We start from the raw sequence: 21682 nt of genomic DNA on the forward strand, positions 1-21682 counted from the left end.
TGTCCCTACTGCACGTTACATAGCTTGCAAAATATAAAAGTGAACCATCCATAAAAGAGAATTCTAGTAGCCTCATTTCGAATTTGTTAGTATGGCACTGGGAATTTCTTGTCTTGAGAAATGACATTAATCCCTTTTTGTATGTTGTTCCTATGAAACCAAGGTTAACTAAGGAAAATTTCACATGGAAAAATGTTCTTTGTCCTTCCAAAATATGGCCATGCTTAAAATCCAGAGTCAGTTTTGTGTTGCATGAAAACTCAAATGGAACAGAAAATTGGAACTATACATTAAATGGATGATAATTGTAATTTTCTTCACCACATACTAACGTCTTTAATTGTAGTGAATTAATTTAGTATGACTATGGATGTCATGCATTGCTGTTACAACACTTCTGTAATTTAGTAGCAATTAATATACCACTCTTGCACAGTGCAGCCACACTCTCAGATTTATTCTCCATTCAGATTTGTCCTTTTTTCCTGCTGGTCGAAGAGAAAATAGGTGCAACATTGAATTTATGAATGCTTTCATGCCAGAAAAACCCTTAGTGTTTTTAGTTACATTCTGTTCCACCAAAACATCAAATAATCTCTATTTAAATTATTTGTCTACTATTAAACTTTTGTCTGATTGTGGCTGATTGAATCTAAGACCTCTACGTCTCAGAATCACACAGGTGGGAAGGGACCTCTGCAGGTCTCTGTTCCAAGCCCTTGTTCAAAGCAGGTCCAATAAGAGCAGGTTACTCAGGGGCTTGCCCCATCATGGTGTGAATATCTCCAAGGATGGGTGTCCCATAGCGTCTCTGAGCCCCTGTTCCTTTGTTTGACCACTCTCATGGTAATAAGTAAATAAATAAAGTTCTTACATCTGGTCACAATTTCCTGTATTCCAGCTTCTATTCATTGCCTTTGCATCCCTAAGGATGGCCTAGCTCCATCATCTCTGCACCCTCCCACTGGGGACATTGCTCTGGTCAGCAATGAGATTCCCTTTGCCTTCTCTTTGGAAGACTGAGCAAAGCTGACTCTATTAGCCTCACCTAATTTATTGTGCACTCCAGCCCCCTCACCATCTTGTTGGTCTTCACTGGACTTGCTCCAGCATGGCAAAGTCTCATAGATATCTTGCTCTGATGTTAAAGGAAGATAGTAGGTATGCAGCAAAATAATAGTATTCCATTACCTCCAAAGTCCATCAAAATCTTTCTGAATCTTTGTATTGTCTTTAATGGATTCTCAACTACAACTTAGTGTTGTTTTGCTTCATGTTCTGCTTAAATAGCTTCAATGGTAACTAAACTTCAGAGTGAGTACAGATTAATTAAATTTCAAATTCCATTTTATTGAATAGCAGGTTCATCTTATGTCACTGGGCCAGCCCAGAAGGGAATATTTTCTTTGGTGGTTTTCTTTTCTTTTTGAGTTCTAAGTCAAAGCATATGGAAGAATGTGATTTAACTTTTGAAAGTGCCATGACATTCATTTTTTCATAAAGCTGAACTGAAATAAAAAAGACTCAGAGCAATTTTGCCCATAGGATATTTTGTTTTAAGAAAATGGCTTTCTTTTGAAGGGTGTGGGATAGAGCATGGTTTCAATTCCTGTAGAAAATGGTACATTTATAAACGCATATTTTATTGCTAACATTTTACAGCTATATGTACATTATAAAGGCTATTCATGCTAGTGGGCTCAAAAAGTGAATGTGTAATGTGTCTTTAATCCCAAAGGAACTAAAAGCCAAAAATTATTGAGTTCTTTTTCATATTTCACTGTTGATCTTTCTGTTTTCTATTGTAAGGAACCTATCTCTGAAGCTGTCGAAGGAGGCGGACCAAGGAGAAGCCAAGTATTCTCGTGTTAGCCAGCTGGCTGGCAGCCCATCTGTGGAATGGCCTTTTACTGGTCTGGAAGAAGGCGGAGGCATTGAATCTTTGCCCTTCAGACTGATGCTGCAAGATTGCACAGCTGTAAAGACATTGCTTCTGAAAATGAAGAGGGTTCTTCAAGAGGTAATCACCCACTCATTTGTTAAATTAATAGCTTTCAGCATTAATGAGCTAAGCAGCAGAAAAGGGTCAGAAAGGTTTATGGACTTGATATCTTTTAATACGCCTTGAATATATGGAATTGATGCAGAAGTATAAATAGTAGTGCTTCAACATGGTGGAGGTCAGAAAGTTTATACTATAGCAGAATTTCACTGATATGGCCATCTTGGTGTGCAGAGTATAAAGCTTCTCTTGAGCCTTGACCAAAAAGGGGTCAGGGGAGATGAACTGCTTTAGATCAAAAAAAAAGGTATTGTTTTCCTCTTCCTGTTTTAGAGCTTTTCAGTTTTCTTACTACATTTGTTAATCAGTATGAAGTCACATGCAATTTATTCAGAGGAGAGATGCAAAGGAAAAAATCTTCTCTTAAGTAACAGTACTAAAATTAAAGGTTACTAGCTTGAGTTTGTAAATGATGGCTGAAATCAGATTTCTTAGGCCATTCTAACAATTTCAACAGTCCTGGCTTTTCCTGTCCTGCTCTATTCTCCTGCTTCCCCCATGGACTGCTGGTGTTGCTTTGAAAATTTTCTTTTGCATCCAGTTCCCTTTAGGATTTTAGAAGAAATCAAATTATTTTTGGGTTGGGTTTTTTTTTTTTTTGACACTTTCCGGCTGTGGAGGTTTGACTGAGATATATTTTTGACAAGCTTTCACCTTCGTGTTAGTGAACTGCAGCGTGCGTCTTCTTTGAGATCTACAAGAAAGATTTTTTTTTTTATTTGTTTTTAATCTATATAGTTCATAGAATTACAGAATAATTTAGGTTCAGAGGGCTCTCTGGAGGCCCAACCTCTCTACTCAAAGTAAGGCCGACTTAGAACAGGTTTCTCAGGTCCTTGTCCACTTAAGTAGTTGGTACCTTAATGGGGTCTCCACATTCGCCTCTGGGCTACTGTTACAATATTTGACTACATCATTGTAATTTTTTTTCCCTAAGATATAATCAGAAATTCCCTTGTTGCAACTTCATCATATGATGAAGTGCTAGTCGCTCAACTGAGACGTTTAAACACCAAAATAAGGCTTTGGCAAGTTTGGTTTTATTGCTGCTCACTTCTTGATCATCTGTATCTAAATTCAACCAATTGTTGTCCTGTTTGAGAAGGTTTGTCAGAGGTTTAGCCATGATAGTTTTCCATTAGTCCTCCTAAACAGCATGTTTTTGCTGGTTGGCAAGCCTCATGCCTTCCAGTTTCCTTCAGTTCACTAGAAGCTCTATGTATGCTATTGGGCTTCTTAATGGACTTCTGTTTTGCTGAATCCAGAATTATCCATCAGTTCCTGCTTATATAATGTCAGAATATAGAATGAATTTAAAGGTTCTTGTCCACTGAGAAGGATTGGTAACCCTATTGTATAAGGAAATTATAAGAATTGTAATATTACATGACATATCAGTTGTAACATTCTGCTGGTAATGCTGACAGCATGCTCTGTTGCTTCTAGTGTGAATAATTCTATGTTTGCTCAGAAAAGTTCTTTCTTACCACAATGGTAAGTGTAAGAATTTTATTTTTAGCTTACCACGTTCCATTAAACTTGTGTAAGAATCTACTGTGATTTTCTGTATGGAGATATGTTGTACCTTATAGTACTTCATCTTTAAAAACATTCACCAGGTGATCTCCCACAAAAGGAACACAAGGTATTTCATGTGACTCACTGGAATTTCATGTCCAGTTACTTATACCTCCTTATGTAATTCGTAGTGATTTTATTTTTTCATCTTAATAGTTCAGTCTTTTACTTACTTGTTCCTTTGTACTGTATAATTTCCATCTCCTCATCTGACTGTAACACAGTGTGATTCTGTCCTTTCCTTTTCTTTTTGTCTTGCCTTCCTTGTGAATTCAAAATGGCCTTTTTCTAATTCTACTGTTGAATGCTATATGCAATGTATATATATGTGCTGTAATTTACCTCCCTGTTTTTCAGCACCTTTGAGATGGAATATCCTAGTCGTAGTACACATTGTTCTAGTACACAGCTAAACAAAACCCTTACATAGCTAGAATGAAATGGCTAATCTGATAATTATTGAAAACTTTTGCTACCTTGAGTTGTTATTTGTATTTTATTTTTTAATGAGCAACTTGTATAATATCAGTGATAGAAAAGATATGGAGAATGCTGTAAAATGGTATGGGAGTGTACTTTTTAGTAGCTCTATGTGAGAAATGGCTGTTGGATATGTAGTGCAATATTACAGTTCTACTGATATGAATACACATACTAATTCTTGAAAGAAAAAATTACTTTTCAAGGTCATTGTTAAAATACACAGTTTTCATATCTCCATAAAGAGTTAACAAACCCATCCACTATACAGTGGACATCATCCATGGTATAACTGCAGGACAGTGAAAGAGCAGTAAAGACAAAATATTCACAGGCAGTCTTTAAAACACATTAAAATATTAGGAATTAAACCAAAACCGGAATATGATTCAAAAGAACATAAGTAGCTAGTTTGAACAACCACAGAGAAGATGACCTTGAAATACATTACAAATTGATATTGGAGTGACACAACTTGATTATCTTCAGAAATGCAGACATTTATACATTTATGTCACTTTTAAATTATTAGTGAAAGATTCCAGGAAAATAGAATTTCATCAAATTGAAATACTGTGTTGAAGAATCTGATAAATAAGTCATCTGAGCATATTTGGCAGGCAGTTTCCATGGAGAAGGTACCCTACTTCCATTGTAACTAGATGTAATTCCTTCATCCAAAAATCACTTCCGCCACAACCAATATTATAAATCAAACTCCCAACAGTACAGAATTAAAAGACATAAAAGAAAAATTCTTTCCTTACTGTGGAATGCTCATGTATTTTTAGAGGTAGTCAGACATAGTCTCTGACAGGCTTATATGATATAGAAGTGAAATATTTTATGCCTATAACAGTGTAAAATAAGTATATTTATTTATAAAAATATGTCACATTTTCATCCACTTTAAAAAATATACAAAACATACAATCTACATGGGAAAGATTACACATGAGTTATCCAAAAAAAGCCTGCAGTATTTCTGTTTTATAGCTGATGTTACCCATAGAAGAAAAAATTACAGTAGTGTACACCTCTTTATTGAAAAATAACATGTTAATTGAGTTAAAATATTAGCCCTGTTATTCAGTATAATCCTTCTTCTTAAGCACTGAGCGCTGCTTCTAAGGAACAATTTAATTATGTTCTGCCAAAATGTAATACTAGCTAGTACAATATGCTATTTTTTTTGTTGCAGTTGCTTGTAGTAGAGGAATCTAAATGGAAAAACTGCATACAATATATGCTGTACTGTGCTTCAGATTTATAAAGCTGTGAGTTTATCTTGTTATTAGTCTTATCATGAAAAGGGAAATTGAAGACATGACAGTAACTTGCAAGATTGAGAATGTTATTAGGTAATGTATTTAGTAAAAGACTAATGAATGATCGTTCAATTAAGAGAATTAATTACCATTTCTCTTTCAGTGAAAAAGCCTTGAAAATGTCTACTAATAATTCTTTATAGCTTTCACCATGCAAGTCTCATAAGGCAGATAGTCCCCTAGTGTTTCGAGAACCTCATTGAGCAAAGCTGAAGATAGTCTGGGAGACCCTGGCACATGAGGAAACTCAGTGATCCACCAGAAATGAGTCCAGAAAGTATGTCTGAATCTGTTTGGCAGCTTTTTCTCATGGATGTTCCATTTCTGACAGATGAATCTGCAATAAATGAAGTAACCAAGTCTTGTGAGTGGCAAAGTTTCATGAAAAAGCATTACCAGAGATTACCAGTACAGGCAGCTTGGTAAAAGCCACTTCAGGATATAAGACAATACAAGCAGTCATGTAGCCTGTCTGTGATTTACAAGTAGTTCTTCGTCTCCCTTTTCTCTCCATCTCACTGATGTTTATGAAACTGTTTTTTTTTCCTCGAAGTCTACTTGGTGTTGACTTTTTTCTCAGTAATAACTCCTCTTATTCCAAAAAAAAAAAAAGACAAGAAAATGGGGAGTTGGATGGATGAAATCGGTAGGTTCGCCCTCTCGTAAAAAATGGATTCTTCACTTTCTGTGTTCAGACAGGCCTTTCTACTCTGAACTGGTCTTCAACTCAGACTCTGTGTCATCTTTTCTTCTCCATATGCTGTGCTATACTTTCTATGTTTTATTACATTTCTGGCCACTAATTGATTGCGTATAGTCAATGAGCTTCTAAAAATTAGACAGTAGCTTCTTCCTCACTTACTGCTACCAACAATAACGAATACATAATGCCTCTTTCGCAAACAATATATGGGCTTTCCTGTACTCTTCCAGATGAGACTGAAATTATTTCTATCTATTGACTTTTTTATAGTTTGAGTAATATCTAACTGAGGCAACGTCAGAGGCTGGCTAATTGAGAGGACAGTTAAGGGCTTTGCCTTTGTTGAAATCATTGGTAGAACATTCCAGGCAGAGACATATGAGGAAAACTCATATGGTTTTGGTTTTGTGCCTGGCAAGAGAGGGTCTTTATGCTGAAATCAATATAGTGAAAAAATACAGCTATTTTGAGAAGGAATCCACTTAGTCAGTGGTAATGGTTTTTTGTTCAAACTTTAGATGTTGAGCTTGATTAATTTTACTGAATGTCCCAGTAAAAAGAAAATCTTGCCCACATTTAGGCTTATTTCTACAGGTCACATTTGCCCTGTATTCTTTATGAAATATAAAGATTATCAACTACACAATTCTACTTTTAGATATTTTTATGGGGCTATCAGAAGTGACCTTACTGCTTGCTAATCTAGAAAATTAAGATACGTTCTCTGTATGTTTGTGTAATTTGGAATATAAATTGTTCAGTGCGTGCCCATGCTTCTTTCACAGCTCTGCAAAACACCATGCAGGCTGCAGAGCTTTAGAAATTGAAGCCAATTGCTACGATTAGCAATAGGGATAACTCACTCTGGACATATATTGCATACCGTGTTTTACTAATTAATCATTTATTTTACTGAGGGAAATTGTCTGTGGCTGTCATTAAAACTTAATGTGTCCAATACAGTGTTTTTAGATTGTGCTTGAAAAAAATGAGAAATATGGAATTATGCCAAAATCACTGTGAGACTGGCCATGACAGTTGCCTGAGACTTGGGGGACAGAGTGAGACCACTCAGTCTGCAATTAGCCTGTCAGATATCCCTGACTACATTACTTTTCCCCATGCATCTTTCACCTCATCAGTAAAATAAGCATAATTATAGTCGTCTTTTATGCTGCACTTGCAATCTACTAATGGAAAGTACTAAGAGAAAGCTTAAGTGTAGTTTGCAATGTTTCGTAGCCTGATTGATAAGCAATATGGAATTGGCCTTAAACTATGGTTTTTAAAGACATTAAAGCATTTCCTGCAGTCCACTATGAAATGTATTGTGTTTACTAATATTGTTTGTTAGCCACTTAGGAAGCAATTGCAAGTTTAATATACTGTAAAAGACTGCAGGTTTTCTTTCTTTAAGTAACTTTGTAATTAACCACTGTGGCATTACTGATTTATTCAACAGCTCTGCGTTTAATGCAGTCCCTTTTATCAAGTAATTCATGCTGGAAATTGGTAATTCCTTCATTTCATGGTTTGTTGACACTGCATATACTCATAAATTTAAATAACTAATAATAAAAATGTACTAGATTTAGTAATAAGATTTAACTTTATCATATTAAATTGCTTTTTCACTTGGAAATATACATTGGCGTACCCTTGCCTGGCTGCTTGCAAAGAGAGAGCAGAGCACCCCATTGGCACACTTTGTGTGTATTTTCTGGTAGCATATCTCAGGGTAATGGAGAATATTGGGAGCTGGTGCGTATAATCAGATGTTCTTTTTGACAGGGAAGATATTTTATTCTAAGATTATCCATTATAAGGTATGTAATAGAAACAAACAAACCCAGTGTTTGTTATTTAGCTAGACATTCTCAAGGTACAAGAAAACTCTTCCCCACCGCCCCATATTTTTTTAGGGAAACTGCATAGGGGAAATGCCGTCTCCAAAATTGTCATCATGTGTGCTGGATTTAGCATATATAGTACTCTGAAATAGGTTGTAATGCTGCAACTCCATTCCCAGTCCTATTGCTTAGGTTTCTTAGCTGAATAAGCAGGTAATAAAGAAATGTGCTGGAGAACCATCAGACTATTTCAGTGCATTCAGTATAGATTTCAGTGTGTGCAAGGTTTAAAATTTCTCAAAATTGTTAACAGTTGTTTAATGGTACTTGGGAAAGACATTTACCTGGCAGATCAAGACATGTTCTCCACTGATTCATTTAGAAGACCTCTTTTGGTAGCAGTTGAGCAATTTGGGGAATGATTTTAAAGATGAAGGGTTAAGAAAAAGGTTGTATATGACTATATCTTAGAATCATTGAATCATTTAGGTTGGAGAAGACCTTTAAGATCATTGAATGCAACCGTAAACCTAACACTGCCAAGTCCACCACTAAACCATGTCCCTAAGTGCCACATCTACAGGGATAGTGACTCAACCACTTCACTGGGCAGCCTGTTTCAATGCTTAATAACACAGAATCACAGAATCCCAGAATGTTAGGGATTGGAAGGGACCTCGAAAGCTCATCTAGTCCAATCCCCCTGCCGGAGCAGGATTACCTAGACCATATCACACAGGAACGCGTCCAGGCGGGTTTTGAATGTCTCCAGAGAAGGAGACTCCACAACCTCTCTGGGCAGCCTGTTCCAGTGTTCGGTCACCCTCACCGTAAAGAAGTTTTTCCTCATATTTATGTGGAACCTCCTGTGTTCCAGCTTGCACCCATTGCCCCTTGTCCTGTCAAGGGATGTCACTGAGAAGAGCCTGGCTCCATCCTCATGACACTTGCCCTTTACATATTTAGAAACATTAATGAGGTCACCCCTCAGTCTCCTCTTCTCCAAGCTAAAGAGACCCAGCTCCCTCAGCCTCTCCTCATAAGGGAGATGTTCCACTCCCTTAATCATCTTCGTGGCTCTGCGCTAGACTCTCTCTAGCAGTTCCCTGTCCTTCTTGACCTGAGGGGCCCAGAACTGGACACAATACTCCAGATGCGGCCTCACCAGGGCAGAGTAGAGGGGGAGGAGAACCTCTCTCGACCTGCTGACCACACCCCTTCTAATACACCCCAGGATGCCATTGGCCTTCTTGGCCACAAGGGCACACTGCTGGCTCATGGTCATCCTGCTGTCCACTAGGACCCCCAGGTCCCTTTCCCCTACGCTGCTCTCCAACAGGTCTGCCCCCAACTTGTACTCGTACGTGGGGTTGTTCTTTCCCAGATGCAGGACTCTACACTTGCCCTTGTTATATTTCATTAAGTTTCTCTCTGCCCAACTCTCCAGCCTGTCTATGTCCCTCTGAATGGCTGCGCAGCCTTTCAGTGAAGAAATTTTCCCTAATATCCAACCTAAACCTCCTCTGGCACAACTTCAGGCTGTTTCCTCTTGTCCTATCACTTGTTACTTGGGAGAAGAGACCAACACTCAGCTTGCTACAGCCTCCTTTCAGGTAGTTGTAGAGAGCGACGAGGTCTCCCCTCAGACTCGTTTTTTCCAGGGGAAACAACCCCAGTTCCCTCAGCCGCTCCTCATAAGACTTGTGCTCTAGACCCTTCCCCAGCTTTGTTGCACTTTGGACTCTCTCCATCACCTCAATGTCTTTCTTGTAGTGAGGGGCCCAAAACTGAACATAATATTCAAGGTGTGGCCTCACCAGTGCCAAGTACACAGGGATGATCACTCCCCTAGTCCTGCTGGCCACACTATTCCTGATACAATCCAGGGTGCTGTTGGCCTTCTTGGCCACCTGGGCACACTGCTGACTCATATTCAGCCTGCTGTCGACCAACAGCCCCAGGTCCTTTTCCACCAGGCAGCTTTCCAGCCACTCTTCCCCAAGACTGTAGTGTTGCATGGGATTGCTGTGCCACAAGTGCAGGACCTGACACTTAGCCTTGTTGAACCTCATACAGTTGGCCTCGGCCCATCAATCCAGCCTGTCAAGATCCCTCTACAGAGCCTTCCTACTCTCCAGCAGATCAACACTCCTGCCCAACTTGGTGTCATCTGCAATCTTACTGAGGGTGCACTCGATCCCCTTGTCCAGATAATTGATAAAGATAATTAAAAGAAAACTGGCACCAATACTGAGCCCTGGGGAACACCACTTATGACCGGACACCAACTGGATTTAACTCCATTCACCACAACTCTTTGGGCTCGGCCATCCAGCCACTTTTTTAACCAGCGAAGCGTACGCCCGTCCAAGCCATGAGCGGTCAGTTTCTTCAGGAGAATGCTGTGGGAAACAGTGTCAAAGGCTTTTACTAAAGTCTAGGTAGACAACATCTACAGCCTTTCCCTCATCCAGTAAGCGGGTCATCTTGTCATAGAATTAGATCAGGATAGTCAAGCAGGACCTGCCTTTCATAAACCCATGCTGACTGGGCCTGATCCCCTGGTTGTCCTGTACGTGCCGTGTGATGGCACTGAGGATGGTCTGCTCCGTAATCTTCCCTGGCATCGAGGTCAGACTGACAGGCTTGTAGTTCCCTGGATCCTCCTTCTGGCCCTTATTGTAGCGGGGCATCACATTTGTTGACCTCCAGTCAACTGGGACCCCCCTGGTTAGCCAGGACTACTGATAAATGATGGAAAGTGGCTTGCTGAGCACTTCCGCCAGCTCCCTCAGTATCCTTGGGTGGATCCCATCCCGCCCCATAGACTTGTGTGTGTCTACATGGTATAGCAGGTTGCTAACCATTTCCCCTTGGATCATGGGGGCTTCATTCTGCTCCCTGTCCCTGTCTTCCATGTCAGGGGGCTGGGTACCTGGAGAGCAACTGGTCTTACTACTAAAGACTGAGGCAAAGAAGACATTAAGCACCTCAGCCTTTTCCTCATCCTTTGTCCCTATGTTTCCCCCCACATCCAATAAAGAATGGAGATTCTCCTTAGCCCTCCTCTTGTTGCTAAAATGTTATTTTTTATTGTCTTTTGCAGCAGTAGCCAGATTAAGTTCTATTCGGGCTTTGGCCCTTCTAGAAGATTTTCTCCCTGCATAACCTCGTGACATCTTTCAGTCCTCCTGAGTTGCCTGCCCATTCTTCCAAAGGTCATAAACTCGCCTTTTTTTCCTGAGTTCCAGTCAAAGCTCTCCCTTCAGCCAGGCTGGTCTTCCCTGCCTGCTTGTCTTTCAGCACATGGGGATGGCCTACTCCTGCGCCTTGAAGGTTTCCTTCTTGAAGAATGTCGAGCCTTCCTGGACTCCTTTGCTCTTCAGGATCTTCATACTTTTCAACAGGTGCTCCTGACTCTGTTCATTTGCTGACACTCTATGAGTACTTCATGAGTGTGAGATTACAGGCTGGGACTGGCACACAGCTGTGGGGTCCTGCGGAACCACACTGATCTCAGCTCGGCAAAAAGATCTTCTGAAATGATCCAACTCAGTTATCATTTCATGTCGTTGCCCATGCTCACGATGAGGTTCTTTTGCAGGCCACATTCAGAGTGGTTTTGAGCCAGTTTATCAGTCTCAGATGAATGCACTTAATTTTTAATACTGAAAAATGGGAAATTTCTCTCCACCTTTTACATTCTGTTTGTTCTGCTGCTGACCTAGTGGCTTAATCTTTGTGGACTGCATATGTCTATGTGCTGCAGCCTTATTGAAACCAGATTCACCATGAAACACGTTGTCTTCCCACATGTAGAGATTATATTGATATACGTGTCTACTCCATGTATTCAGAGGCAAGTGTATAGCTTGTTTCTTACTTCTCCTGTGGTTGCCTGAATGAAACATTTTTATACGACAGTGTGATGTGCTGCAGGTCAGCATGGATTTGCATAGCATGCTGCCCCAGCCTCCTCAACAGCCAAGTCTTAACAGCACCTTGCGGAGAAGCATTAAAAATAGCAATCCCATTAATATGTAGTGTCCCAACATCAGCAGTTCTTTGCAATTGGCTGTGATTAACTTGTGGCCAAAGACCATAAAATTATAACAGCTACAAAAATGAAACCATTTTCCATTTAGTACTTCCATGGTTTTGATCAGTTGCTGCAGGTCAGTCAGCTAAATCCCACCTGATGCTCCTTGGCAATGGAGCTGATCACACCAACTACATTTTCTGATAAATCTGCAAATACTGAAAAGTGCATTGTAGAATAATGAGCCAGCAATGGAAGAAATCCAGAATGTCTGTAAAAGTGTATAGAAGGAATTGATTATACTCAGTTGTTAGAGCTCATGAGTAATTTTGAGCTAAATGACACATTTAGTACAGAGGGTAGATGAAAGTATTTCTGATAAGAAAATGAATAATACTGTTGGATCTAGCAGATTTCCCAATGAGTTATCTAGCTCTTTTAAGAAAAAGCAATTGGAGATAGGAGTGGGACAAAGATGAGTGCACAACACGCAAGCTGCACTATAATTGAATTTCCTTCAAATTTACTGGGGTTGTAGATATGAAAATACCAACTCATCAAACAGTTTTGTAACTTACAAAGGAGCATTTAGTACGAGGCTTATAGCTGGTGCCATTGCCTTCAAGTCTAGTAGGTTAAAACCATAAATCCTCATTTAAATAGTTTCTCAACTTCTGAAGTTTCACAGTCCTGTATTCCCACTATATTAAGAGTTTTTTTCTTCCTTATGACAGGTTTCAGAGATTTCCTGACATGGAAAAATGATTGGTGATATAGATGAAGCAGTAAAACTGATTATATGCAACTGTTGCCATAAATGGATGTGCAAGAAGAATAAAAATGTAATAGATAAAAATGTAGGTCTAGTATTCAGGTAGCGGAGTGCCAACCATGCATATAGTTACCCATTTCAATATTTGTGTTTGTATATGACCATATAGATGATTTGGCAGAATTTAAATTTAATCTATTAATTAATTTTCCCTTACCATTGATCAGCCAGAATTTGTGAAACAAGTACTGGTGTAGTTGCAGGAGAAATTCTCACAGTTCACAGCATGGATCTTGGCTTAACTCTGTGCTGCAGATTTATTTAATGTTTTCTCTGCACAGTGCATGCCATTACTTTGTAGCCCAGGTTATCAGAACAGTGCTGATCATTTTCCTAGGAAGAAAGAAAAGATATGAAAACTGTTGATGTAGCATGCTTACATATATTCATTATTTTGGCCAAAATAATAGTGCTGATTTTGTGCAGTCTAGCTCCACTTTAATTCATAAAGATGAAGTGATTTGTTTGAAGGGTGACATGATGATTCCCAGTGACAGAAAAGGAAACTTTTTTTTGGAAAAAGATTTAGAAATCACACATCAGGGTCATATCCCATACCTATTTTTTTATTTGTCCAGAGCCAGTTGGTAGGCACATGTTTTTTTTATGAACATGTGGTCTATATATAGAAATATTGCATATGTCCAACAATCTGTATTTCTCTCCTTAATATACCTTAATGTTATAAATATGGCAGTTCTCTGCCTTTGGTCAGAGCCTCAGCTGACTGTGTAATGTTGTAGGTCCATTTACTCCAGCTGGTACTTGGTGCCTTCTCAGAAAGTTGCTCTCTTCATCTTTCTTTCTCCTTAGGTTTTCACATTCACTGTGAGTTCCCCTTACAGAATCAGTAATCATCCATGTGTTTAAGAGCTCATGGATGAAAAATGCAAAATTAGCTCATGTCTAGGATTTTTTTTTAATTTAAATTGAAAACTCTTCTCTGTTTTTGCTCCTGGACTCAATGAAAAATTTTGGGAAGTTGTCAGGTAAATGCAATATCCTCATTTGCGAGCTTAAAAGAGAAGATTCTTCTTTTTATCAACAGTTCTTATGTCAAATCTGTGTGAAAAAAATCTAGATAGGAACAGAAATATGTTCAGAAATAACTGATGTTGCCTCACTAGAAACTGAGCATGTCATAAACCAGCTAAGCAAGGATGCATTCTGATGGCTTACTTCTTTTAAGCAGGATAGAGATAACTAGAATAAATGGCTAGCCAAGGATCACTTATATTCTAGGATTTTCATTTCTCTTATGTGGCTCTATTTTTCCTGTTTCTATTGGGCAAACCAGTGTTGATTATTTATTTATTTATTTATTTATTAAAATGAGGAAAACAGCTCTCGGGTCACAGTTACAAAATGCCACCATGGAAAAAGAGGGCCAGGTTTCTGTTTCTTGCCACCCCATGCAAAATCTTCACTTTTGATTTAAACTATGTTATGAATTTAGATCAGTGATGAAATAAATGCTTGAATCTCTAGTGTATAGCCATGCCAGCCTTGCTCATTTGTGTAAGACCTTTGCTTCTATTAAACTTCTGGCAAGAGCACAGAGAAAGCAAGCGTTGTTTGTGTCAGCCCTTTTTCTATGAGAATGAGCATTTCTTTTTCTCTCCAGTCCCCAGTCCCCTGTGGGGTTAGAAGACCTAGCAGTCTTTTTTTTTCTATCTACACTTTGTGATGCAGCCTTGGATCAGATGGTGTCTTGAACTTGTACTCGTAGCCTGTCTGGTATTTAGTTTCTCATGCACAGTGCTATGGAGCAACTATTGCTTTCAAAGTAAGACAGCATGGTGCATGTAGACAGAGACAGTTTGGTGTGTCTGGATGTTTTATAGACAAAAGATTTAACCAAAATAATCACTTAAGATCTAAGAAAATCAGAGTTATTAACTATTTGGTCCCACTCATGTGGGACCCTTCCTGATTTGCCCCATGAGAAGCAAGAACTTTGTATTCCTTTTGTGTAGGCTGCTTTGACATTTGAACAGAGAGCTTTTTTGGAGTACTCAGACTGAACATTCAAGGTAAAGTTTAAGATAACCCAGGATACAAATACTGCTAATCATACTGACCTTTGTAAAATCAGTCAACTACCATAAGTGTATGCTGGCTAGTTCTCTTTCTCATTAAAGATCTCTTTCAAAGCTCATAGAGGCAATGGAGAGCTTCGCATTGATGTTAGTGAGCTTTGGGTAATTCCTGGAATGAATAAGACGGTGACATCAAAATTAATTTGTTTTCATAATTTCTGTTTGTATGTGGTTGTCATTATAGTTCTCATTCTGGTGGTGCCAGACTGCCTTTTTTCATTGTGATTGTGTGTGCATGTCTGTGGGTAAAATATGGGTATACAGCTGTAAATTATTTATATATTTTTACAATAAATTAGTTAGGAAGATACATGTGGCGTTGGAATACACACATGAGCGTACAGCTCTTACAGATATACCTAAAATAAGCCTGCTGTCTCTTGCTAATTACACTGATGGTGGTATTGATTTTGCTGCTAAAAACTGAAACCACACTAAAAAACTGTAATATAATTCCAAATAGAAAGTCTTTTAAAAATATGTGTTTCTTAGACTGTTGTTTAGATACTGATCTTTCCTACCCTATATTATTCCATCCGTCATTGGACTGTTCTTTCACAGCTGATTTTTCTAATGAATATGAACTTTTATATATTTCTTTTGAGTTTTGTGATTAATCTCTTTTGTAGTTGTGTCTTTTTTTTATTGAGATGCCATTATGTTTTGACAATGCAGGCTTCATAAGTATATTTTGTCTGGCAGTTTTACAGGCTATATTTTACCATATACTGTAGTTTGCTCATACAGTACAATATTTGACTGTTAGTTTGTTTATATATTCATATAATTGATTTTTTTTTCACAGCTTAAGCATCTTTCTGTTTAACTCATGGTCATGGCATATTTTGGCAGCTTCTTGAACAATTTATTAGGGCAATTTATTGGCTCAAAGTATAATAGTTTACTATTTATATCCCATCTTTTCTGGAAATATAATTATGTAGTTATTTGGATAAATTATTTTCTTGTATTCTAGTCACTTTGGGATTTGCATTACATGCAACTTCATTGGCTAGAATTAGTAAGAATTAGTATACAATGGTATACTAGTATTAGAATTCGTACACAATATTCTTCTCATCATTTTGATATTGTTCAGTTTCCTTCCCACCATATATTTCTATCTGAATACTGTAGAGGATCTTAGAGAAGCATTTTTTAATATCTTGGCAGCATTTTAAAGATAGAAAAAATTGAATTGTGTAAACACCAAGTTTCCATTTTATCCTTAAGCAAACTTGGATGAACTTTGGTCCTATAACATTGTCATAGCATAATACTATGTTCTCCATAGTGTTTAGATTGATAATGTTTATAAGTGATTTTCAGAACTGTGGACAGATAGCTGAAATGAAGTATGGTCTTACAGATGCTACTGGAAAACAACTGAGATTTTGGTAGTTTGGTAGAGTAGGTGTCTTATGGAACATGTTTCCATCAAAGCTGGAAGAAGACACCCTGAGCATGTAGTACTGGTGACAGAATCACCCCAGGTCTTCAAAGCCAGTGCTTACTTGCATTGTTCGCATTCATTCATGTAGTAGGACCAGGATATAAATAGGTATATAATGAGTCTTCAAGAGCGTATCTTTCTTGTGCTGAATTTTATCTTTTAAGATCTCATTTAGTTTTGTTTGTGCCGTGGTTACAATTTAGAACTTCATTCCATTTTTTATGGAATAAAGGTAGAAATGAACCTTTTTGACATGCTGAGAACTGAAAATATACGTTCTTCTAGAGCTGTTTCAATGTGTCAGAATAATCAAAATTTACATAGCCATAAACTAATTTTTCATTCGTATCTTCTTTTTGGGAAATGCAATACTAGCAGTGATAGTTTTATTCACGTGTGCCATTCAGGAAGGCATTCTGTGCAAGTTACACCAGAAAAACCCCTTCATTGCATCCAGCTTGGTTTTAATGTTAAATTGCAAATTCTTGCCGTGATCTGGAATATAGTTGCACAAAGGAGAGGGCGTGAAGCAAAATCGCAAAAATAGGAACAGGAGAAAAGTGGTGAAATATGAACTAAATGTGCGGAATAGAAATACTCTGCTGGAAAGGCAGTTGTTTGAGCTAGTCTGGCACCCTCACAGGCCTGCTTCTGTATTTGGTGTTTGCTGAAGCAAGTAATTTATCCGGACAGTAACTTTGCCAGTACTGCAAGAATCCTATTTCACTAAGATTAACACCTCCTTTGTTTCTAAGAACAAATATGCTTTATTTCTTGTTTCTGAATCTTCTTGTCATCTGTCTTACTGGTCTTGCTGTGGTTTGTGTGTGTAAGCTTTAGCAAGTGCTTTTCGTGATCTCCAGAAATATGATCTAGCAGCTAAGCTTTTTTTTTTTTTTTTTTTTCTTCAAGGCAACATTGCATCATGTGAGAGTTGAGCCTCTGGTCTGCTGCCATAATTACTGCTAGTGTTAAAAGTTTTATCACTTTAGCATGTCAAGAACTAGTTTTTTTTCTCCTTAGTGCTGTCTCCTGTTGTAAGACTGTGAGCTTCAACCTCAAGAGAAAGCAGGAAGACAAAGGCTTCAGGTAGCCATTGTTCCAGATGGCTTTTGGAGCAATAATGTGAAGTATTCGTATACTGTCTGCTGAAATTCTCCAGTTATTCTGAAAGTACGCTTTGCCCCTGACATTGTTCAGGCTCTTCTTGATCATCACCACTGTGGTAACAAGTTGACTCACCTATTTTTGAAGAAAAAAAATCTTAGAAGGAGTGAAGAAGGAAAAAAAATTGATGTGTTTATAATTATCTAACATACAGGACTTATTCTGAGTTAGGAGGGTGCTGGTAGTGAGATTCTGAGAATTAACTTAAAGCAAGATGTGGGGTTTTTTCTCCTATATTAGGTTTTAAGGCAGAGCTTTATTTGGAGAGGTTTCTGCCCAGCAGAACGCATTGATAGCTTGTAATATAGGCAGTTAAGAGGAGAGGGCATTGTGTACCGCTGGATACCAGCAAAGAGGCTGCTTGTGCCAAAGCATAGTGTTTCGTTTCACACCATGATTGGCAAAGTACAGCTGAAATTAAAATAATGACATTAATGAAAATGGACATAAATTTTTAAGTAAACTCAAGCGCAAACTGTAGTTTGTGTATTTTTCTAATATTTATGTGGACTCATTCCAACAATTCTCAGTTTTCACTGAAAACAACAAATCTGAAATCTGCCATTCTTCTCAGTTTCAAATACTAGTGTACTTCATGTCATGGTCTTACAGAATAAGTAATCAAATGATCACTACTGCAGTTTTTGCCATGGATGCCTGAATTCCAGTTTTCTACTTAAGTCCAACACGCAGCAGCTCAGTTGCACCATGATGTACATGAAACAGATGAAGTCAATCTAGCAACCTGAATTTGCAAGTTGTACTCCATCCAGGGGTGGATTACTTCATAGTAAATTTATGCTACTGTGTGTCACTGGCCTCTTGCACTGCATATGCATATCACTTTTTATAATATCCATGTTTTTCAGTGACTGTATGATGTATAAAAAGTCAGTTCAAGTCTTTGCATTAACCATAATAGGTGCCAACTGAGAGAAGACTCCAAAAGTCTTTTCATCTCCTTTTAAATAAATTTTATAGGGTTTACTGTAGAATGATAAGCCCTTGTTAAGGTTTTTCTATCTATCCTCTAAAATTAATAGATTACTGTACAGTTACTGTAGAATTTTGTCGGACTTGAAAGACCTATTAAAAACAGCATTTTCTGTGGAACCCTGTACATTGGCTTTGTTATGTTTTCACCTTCATTGTTAAAAGACAGAAACAGATCAAACACTAAGGTCATACAGCTCTGTGTTTAGGGCACATACATGCTTGTATGCCTAACAATACTACACCCTCTAAAATCTTTACAGTTTTTAGGTTTTGCAAGCCATATTGCCAAAACGTTCACATAGTTTTGTATACAAATGGTAATGTTGATTGATTGCTTTCAAAGACAAAACTGAAGTGACTTTAAAGTGTATGCATACATATAGAATGACTTTTGGAAGTAAAAAGAAGGTTGTCTTAAGTTCCAGTAAAAGTGAGATAAAAACTGGTCTATATATTCTGAATTAATATATAGTTTCAAGTTAAATCATACCTTTAGGCCCAATCTTGAAGAATTTTAGTACTACCTGAAAAATTTGCAATTATTTATTTGTCTTTGTGTACTGGTATTTTTAATAGGGTGGCTTAATCAGATGCTGATTATAAGAAGCAATAGACCTGGGCAGAAAAACCAAAAGAAGGAAGAAAATTTATAGCGTGCAGAGAACAAAAGGTTTCTCAGATTACCTGAGATTACCTCTGAGCTGATTTCTTGGTGGGAATAGATTTTTTTTTTTAATGAAATACGTTTGTGTGGGAGATGAACAAGTTGTGTAAACCTTCCAAGAGGCATTTTTAAGTAGACATTTTTACATGCTTAGCAGCTGTTAAACTGTGTCCACTGTTAAATGCCTTCAGGGAGCAGAAGCAGTTGTTTTAGAACCAGTATACAGAATGGCAAGAGCTTGGTTATTTATTCTGCCAAGCTGCTGCTTCTTTCTGTTTCAAAACTTCTAGCAAATGTTTCCTGTAGTCTTAGTTTTTCTTTCTGAAAAAGGTGATAGAAGCCCAAGAGATTTTAATCTGGTGCTTTCTCATTCCCTCGTATGAAATAGATTTCGCTCTGTACCAAGACTACAGCAGACAAATTGGGATAGCATCAGTCTTTCAGCACATGCCATCACAAGGAGCATCTGGTAACTGCTCTTCTTAGAGGAAGCCCAAGGCAGAAATGATGTCTCATTTCCTGCCTTGCTCTTCTTTTGGGCAAGGAAAGATCAGGAAAGAGAAGGAAACTAGTACAGCTCTTCAAAGAGGGGATCTCATTTCCTGCCTTGTGCCTGTTCTTCAGCACTGACTGCAAGTCGGGAAAACTAAACGTCTGCCTTCTCTTGATGTATAGCTTCAACACCTGTATGGCAGGAAGGGAGAATCCACTGGGCAGTCACTGAGGAAGTCATTAGACCAGAGTAATTTCTGGGTAGAACAAGTAAGGTTGGAGGAGGAAGTAACTTATTCTTCTACACAGCTGAGAGCACACCAGCAAATTCAGACCTCCTTCTGCTGTTTCGGTGTACTAAAAAGCCTTTCTTTATTTTCAAATTAGGCAACATTTACCAGCATTTTGCAAACACATAGAACAAGAAAGACTGCTTTTTTGAATTTACCTTTGAATGTGTGATATAAATATGCATGTGTTTTATAATGCCTCTGTGAATGATCTCATATTTGTCACATGCAGGTTTACCTTTAAGTAGTGAAGAATACATGAACTAGAACAGACAACTAACTAGACATTTCTTCCTACAAGGAGGGCTAGCGTTTATGAGCCACATATGTCCTACGTGTATTTTCAAATGACAAGCCTTTTCAAATGGTGAACTTGTTTTCTGCCTGATGCTCACACAGACATTTTCTGGTACTTAGAAGTGCATCTGCAGATTGCAGAGCCAAGCAAGTTTCACAGCATGACAGACCAAACTCTAAACACTGTTGCTGAACATAGAGGGAAGATTAAATTATCTTTTTTAAAATTTCTGTCAGTCATTATACATGATGGCAAGCTGCAACTTTAAATTGGAACTTAGGTGAATAAAAATAGCTGGAAATAAAATTAAACCAGAATATAGTGAGTCTAACCTCTTTGTGTGGAATACTACTTTTAAAAAGTTATAAGGAAAAATGCAGAGGTGGCAAAATATATCATTTTCAGTCTGGAGAAAGATTGATAGCTTTAAAATGTGTCTTATCATGCCCAAAATAATCTTTATGCTAATGGGCATTCCTTATAATATTGCCTATAGGTAATTAGAAATTATAAAAGAGGGCAGGAGACCTTGAGTTCACATTAATAAAGTGGTACAGTGAGGGAGGATAGAGAATAGCTAATGTGTACTGCTGTCTGGCAGACAATATGAAAGATTATTGAAAGGATATTTAATTTTGATACTAAATCAAAATTGTGGTACGAAATGGAAGACAAACTTTTTTCCTTCCTAAAAAAAGGATAAAATTAGATCTTCTTCAGCTGTTTTTAATGATACGTTCAAGAATAGTAAAGGCTCTTCTTATAGCTGCTTCCCTTACTGAGACGGTGTAGGGACATTCGGGTTTGGTTTTGAATATGATAGACGGTAGTTTTGATTTATCAGAGAGAATGAAGAGGAAAATACCCAAGTGTGTGTGAGGGGAAAGAGAATGTTATAGGCACTGGATAGGAGTGGTAAGGTGTGGGAAATGAAAAATTAAATATATTCATCAGTATCAGACTATAAGGAATAGGAACCATCCTTCTTGGAACAGTTTGCTAGTATGTACATGGGAAGGAAATGAGAATACAAGAACTGAAAGGGATTTTTTTGAAGCAGTGTTAAGGTATACTAGCAACAGTGGAATAATTTGTTTATATTCAGACATAATACACTGGATTCTGACAAACACAATGTTAGTGGTAGTAGTGTGTGTCCTCAAGCTTTCTCATGTAATTTCTGTAAGTAAAAAATAACATTATAGCATTGAGTGACAATGGCATTTTGAGTTTATCCAGCTGTGAGAAATGCTGTGCCAGTGCCACTTTTAGTCTATACTTCTGCTGGAACTCTGACAGGTTTGGGTGGAACTACCCTGGTTTGCTGTAACCAAGAATATGTAAACTTGAA

At 37.9% G+C, this 21682-nt stretch overlaps 1 protein-coding gene across 2 annotated transcripts in view; it reads left to right on the forward strand.

Moving 5' to 3' along the window:
• The window catches only part of CCSER1 (coiled-coil serine rich protein 1), a 680898-nt gene that overhangs the window by 231336 nt on the left and 427880 nt on the right, over positions 1-21682 (forward strand). For both annotated transcript variants that reach the window (XM_068404065.1, XM_068404066.1), the window contains exon 5: positions 1810-2020. In XM_068404065.1, coding sequence (XP_068260166.1) covers positions 1810-2020 — 211 coding nt within the window. The remainder of the gene's footprint in view (positions 1-1809; positions 2021-21682) is intronic.

This window comes from Nyctibius grandis, chromosome 6, assembly GCF_013368605.1.
Source record: "Nyctibius grandis isolate bNycGra1 chromosome 6, bNycGra1.pri, whole genome shotgun sequence".
NCBI lineage: Eukaryota > Metazoa > Chordata > Aves > Nyctibiiformes > Nyctibiidae > Nyctibius > Nyctibius grandis.